Source organism: Magnolia sinica, chromosome 14 (genome assembly GCF_029962835.1).
Source record: "Magnolia sinica isolate HGM2019 chromosome 14, MsV1, whole genome shotgun sequence".
NCBI lineage: Eukaryota > Viridiplantae > Streptophyta > Magnoliopsida > Magnoliales > Magnoliaceae > Magnolia > Magnolia sinica.
This window is the reverse complement of record NC_080586.1, coordinates 79,351,323-79,356,500: the sequence shown is the minus strand read 5'-3', so window position 1 is coordinate 79,356,500 and position 5,178 is coordinate 79,351,323. Positions and strand designations below refer to the sequence as shown.

The 5,178-nt window shown below is 41.1% G+C and overlaps 1 protein-coding gene across 1 annotated transcript; it reads right to left on the bottom strand.

Moving 5' to 3' along the window:
- Positions 1 to 226: 226 nt before the first annotated feature.
- Positions 227 to 3,414, bottom strand: LOC131224670 (receptor-like protein EIX2). The gene is made up of 2 exons (XM_058219952.1): positions 3,293 to 3,414; positions 227 to 3,107 (listed from the first exon to the last, which is right to left on the bottom strand). The coding sequence occupies exon 2, from the start codon at positions 2,974 to 2,976 to the stop codon at positions 475 to 477; it is 2,502 nt and encodes an 833-aa protein (XP_058075935.1). The 5' UTR covers positions 2,977 to 3,107; positions 3,293 to 3,414; the 3' UTR covers positions 227 to 474.
- Positions 3,415 to 5,178: the final 1,764 nt, after the last annotated feature.

The following is a 5,178-nucleotide window of genomic DNA, read 5'->3' as shown; positions in this document are numbered from 1 at the left end:
ACAATGTAGATGTAGAATACATATATACATCAAGGTGGGCCCCACAGTAAGGGCCACGCAGTCTTGGGTGAGGCCAGGGCTGCACCTGGTCCGCTCCCTCCTGCCAACGGCTTTTGCAGGCAATCATTGTCAATTTCTCTTATAGGTGTGGCCAAATTGATAAGTGGACCAGCTAGTACAGACAAAGTCAGAATATTTATTATTAAAATTTCTTTTTACAGAAAAGTAAGAACACATCACCTGTAATTTTATTAATACTTAAACTATTACATACATTAAAGGTTGCAATACTGATCAATTATCTCCCCATATTATCGTCACTAAGCTTCCTATTACAACTCTCTTAAAATTAAAAAAATAAAATAAAATAAAAATAAATAAATAAACACTGAGAAGAGATCTGCGTTACAACAATTATTCATTACACATGATTTCCATTAGACTTCATCAATGTAACATCCTGTAAAACTACAATCACTTAAAAAGTCTATCTTTCATCTCATCAAAGAAGCGATGATAGGCAGTTCTCCAAGACTTTTTTAGCATTAAAATACCACAGAATGCCCAAAACCCAACCGCAAATCCTGGACCCAGCGCAGAGTAAAACCAACGGATTTCATTCTCTTCCTCATCTTTTTCTACATCACCACTGACAGGCATTGGACCTTGAGATGTCTCATCGCTACCACACTTTTCTGTAAGAGGAGGTCCACAGAGTTTATTGTTGCCGATATAAATAGATGGATCTTCAAGTGTCTGGAGCTGATTTCCCGTTGGAATTCTTCCAGACAAGTTGTTATACGACAAGTTCAAGTGACTTAGAAAAGTTAAATTTGACATGCTCAGAGGAATTGAACTCGAAAGCTGATTTTTAGAGAAATCAAGAGACTCTAGCAATGCCAATTTACCAATCTTGTCTGGGATCTTTCCGGTCAACTGGTTTCCAGATAAGTTTAAGACACGCAATCCCAAAAGACTCGTGAGTCCTTGAGGGATCTCTCCAGATAAGTTATTGCTGGAAAAGTCCATACATGTAACCAGTGAAATTGTTCTAGTATATTCACGCATTTGCCCCTTCATTGACACAAGCATGTTTTCGTTATAATATAATCTTGAATTTCCATAGGAAAGAAGGCGATTTGTCTTCTGCTCATTCTTCATTGCGATGAGATTTTCAAAACTTTGAGGAATTAAACCAGATAAACAATTTTGTCCCACATCAAGGACTTGAAGAGAAGTTAGTTTTGATAATTGTGGTGGGATGTTGCCAGAAAACATATTGGATCGGAAACTCAGAATTCTTAAAGCTGGAAAGCTTTCACCAATCCAAGTGGGAATATAACCTGAGAAATTGTTGTCTCTGAGGTCAAGAGTCTCCAAACTAGCACATTTCTTCAAAGACAAAGGGATTTTTCCTGATAGAGTATTGTTGCTCAGGTGCATTGTTCGGAGTTGACTTAACAGACCCAAAGACCTGGGTATTTCTCCTGATAACCTGTTCTTGCTCAAATCAAGTGCCTCAAGTGATACGCAATTACCCAAACTCAATGGAATGCTACCACCAATATTGTTTAGGGAAAGGTCAAGTACAGTAAAGGAATTCATTCCTTCTATGAATGAGGGAATCGTACCACTGATTTCGTTACCTTTGGCAGAAAAGTATTCTAAATACTGCATTGTTGATGTAAAATTTGGTGGGATTGGCCCAGAAAATTGATTGTTCGATAGATCAAGTACTATGGCTCCATTCAATATGGAAGGTATGGGACCATTGAAATGATTCGAACTCAAATCAATGCAGCAGACCTCAGGATTCATTTTTAATGGGTTGGGCAATTGGCCAAAAATCTGGTTTTTTGAAAGGTTCAGGTTAAGAAGTTGGGGTGCTAAATCCCAAAACCAGGTGGGGATGACGCCAGAGATGGTTGTGCTAGAGAGATCCAAACTCTGTACATATTTTTGTGTTCGTAGCCAGAGAGGAAATCGAGGACCTAAATGACATGATCCTAGGAGAGCAAAGGAAAGCTGAAATGCAGGGGCCCAATCAGGTTGTGGTTGAAAAACCAAAGAATTGGAAGACAAAATTAAGACCTTCAACTTTTTGAGGTTTTCAAAATGACTTTCAGACACGTTTCCTGTCAAGGAGTTGTAAGAGAGGTCAAGCCAAGACAAGTTAGAAAGTTGTCCTAAAGTTGTTGGGATTGTTCCATTCAACTGATTCCCTGAGAGAGATAATTCTTTTAAGGAAGATAATCCTCCAAGAGCTTCAGGGATATTCCCATTCAACTGATTTTCTGAGAGATTTAATTCTTCTAAGGAAGACAATCCTCGAAGAAGAGCTGCAGGGATTGGGCCTGTCAGCATGCAATCGTAGAGAGAAAGGTGTTTAAGATTTTTCAGCTCATATAACCAATCGGGAACGGCCGCATGCATATGGTATCCTTCCAAAGACAGCCTCCCTAAATTGATTAGCTTAGTTATGGCTCTTGGAATGCTACCTGTTATATTCTCACCGAATGACAAAAAGAGAGATTCCAGTGATGTCATATTTGAAACGGACTTGGGGATTCCTCCATGCAGCTGACTGAAAGATAGATCAAGCTTCTTCAGCTTCCTCCAGTTGCCTTCAAGGAACTTTGACCAACCAACCCTAAGGTTATCCTTATTTGATCCCAACGACAACACTTCCAAGTTAGGAAGTTGTGAAAATTGATAAGGTATCTGACCTTGAAACTTGTTATCTGAGAGACTTAAAGACACAAGGCTACTAATATTAGCTATCCAGTTTGGTATGGTAGAGTTGAAGTTGTTAAAACGGAGATGAAGGACACGGAGAGATGTGAAATTAACAGTAGGAAGAGTTGGAGAAATATATGAAAGACCACAATATGGCAAGTGTAGCTCAACGAGGGAAGGAGAGTTGTTCATTACGTGCACCCAATCATGGCTTGCCATGGAAAGGTTCACATAAGACATGTCTAGGTAATTGAGAGAAGGTAGGCTTGTCAACCACCAAAGGTTTTTGGCACTCAAAGAAGAATAAGAAAGGTCCAGGGAAATGAGTTTAGAGAGGTTTCCAAGCTGATGAGGGATTCTCCCCCTGAATCCTGCCCATGACAAGTTCAAATGCCTCAACTCCTTTACTGAACCCAGGAAATCTGGAATTGGTGCGCCATTAAAAGCATTATAGCTCAAGTCCAACAACTGAAGATGCTTCAGTTGAACCAGAGCTGGATCAATTCTGCCACTTAGACTATATTTATCATCGTAGAGGTCGAGTTTAAGAACATACCCAGTTATGTTGTGGCAGGTAATTCCTCTCCATTTGCAGCAGTCAGAGGCATCATCCCAAGAAGAGAGAAGATTGGAAGGATCGTTCAGAGCCTTCCGGATGGTGGTGAGAGCTTTTCTCTCAGAATCCAAGCAACCACTCACCTTCCAACATCCTCCCCAATATATTACTACATTTAAAAGAAAGAGAGAAATAAGAACGCCTCTCTGCTGAGAATAACTACTCTCCATTCCTTCTGTCTCTGCTCTACAAAAGGAAAATAGCTTCTTTGCTGATTTCTTCTTCCGCTCTCCTTAATTTATAAGATCCGAAGACCCCACGCATCCATCATGCTAGTTCACCACTATTTTCTCTTAACGCTGATCAAGCAATCCTAACCATCCGCTTCAAATGGTTGGAGAGTCAACACCATTTTTTAAATGGTGGTGGACTATCACAGGAGTATTATTCTTATGTAGCATGGAATGACGGTGTGGCTCTTGACAAGGCAAGTCTTGCGCATTTTAATCGTCTAAGACATCCAAACCATTTACCAAGTTCGCTAGCACATCTTGGGCTAGAGACATTTGGGAACAAGGATCACCGTCCATCCATTATGGGGTCCACAGTAGGGAAAGGTCCAAAGTATGTACGATTTCTCGGAAACAGTGGAGTGCTAGTCTGGTCCTCAAGATGAGGACATACAGAGTCTCCTTACGCCTGTGTCTGTACAACTGGGGCCATGCCTTCTTGATCAAACCGTTGATCTAAATGGTACGTCTGCCTATTTAGTGGACGAGATTGATTTTTTATTTCAGGTGATCTTCATGGTAGGGCCCACCGTCTCCACTTGCGGACTAGCTGGCGTCAAAGCTTTGTGGGCGACCATGATGATTGTGTTTTCTCCACACCGTACATCCATTTTGCCAAATGAGGGAGATTCAAAGCTCAAGCGGACCACACTACTGGAATGAGTGGGTTTTTGGGTATCCTACGCATCAACATGGGCAGGATGGAGATCACCTAATACCTGCGAGAGAAGATAGATATGGAGACCCCGGTTTTGTTAGGGGACCATCCAATGCCAAAGTCTGACAAGCAAGATAGGTCTAATACAACATAGGATTTTTTGGTGTGATTTGTGCGTACCTTTCATCATTGGAGATGCTCTTATTTATAGTTGAAAGGTGCAATTGTGTAGATGGTGCAATGCAGAAATCTGAACGTCCTCTGTAGACCACTTGATATTTGTAAGAGAATACAAAAATGGACCCTGACTGCAGAAGGGGACTCTCTGATGCCAAATTTAGACAGACAAGCTAGGTTTAGTAGAACATAAGGTTTTTGGGTGTGTTTTCTAAGTTGGATTGTATGTACCTTTCACCATTAGATATGCTCGTATCTATAGCTGAAGAGGGGTGATGGTGTTAGAGGACAATTTCCCTGTTTAATAGTGGCATATTGTAGAGGGATTCGTATCCCGAACATGTTGCGGGTATCTCCCAAGATCCTCAGGTGAGATCTCGGGCAAATCCGTGTCACAATTATCTTTTGGGATCTTTAGCTGAGATCTTAGACAAATCTTTTCAATAATTCCTAAATAGTGAGATATGTAGTAGGAGGCCAATCTCGAGAGTCCGAGTTGACTCATGTAGTCTTCCAACCTGGATTCTTCAATGAACCATGGTCGAGATTCTCCTTAGCACTGGGTACATCATGAATTCGTCGACTTGCTTTTGGGAATCATGTCCGAGCACTGAGACCGAGTTCCTTTCCTTAGAATATAAACGAAAATCGGGAATGATCATCCTCTTCATCTTACTGTATAGGGCGGGGTCCCTTTGAGTTTAACAACTCGGAGTCTTACCTAGTGAAGGGTCGTACATCGGAGGCCCCTAACGAGAGAT

Excerpts from the sequence above, each read along its gene's own strand:
- LOC131224670 (XM_058219952.1), bottom strand. The coding sequence starts at position 2,976 with ATGTCTTATGTGAACCTTTCCATGGCAAGCCATGATTGGGTGCACGTA.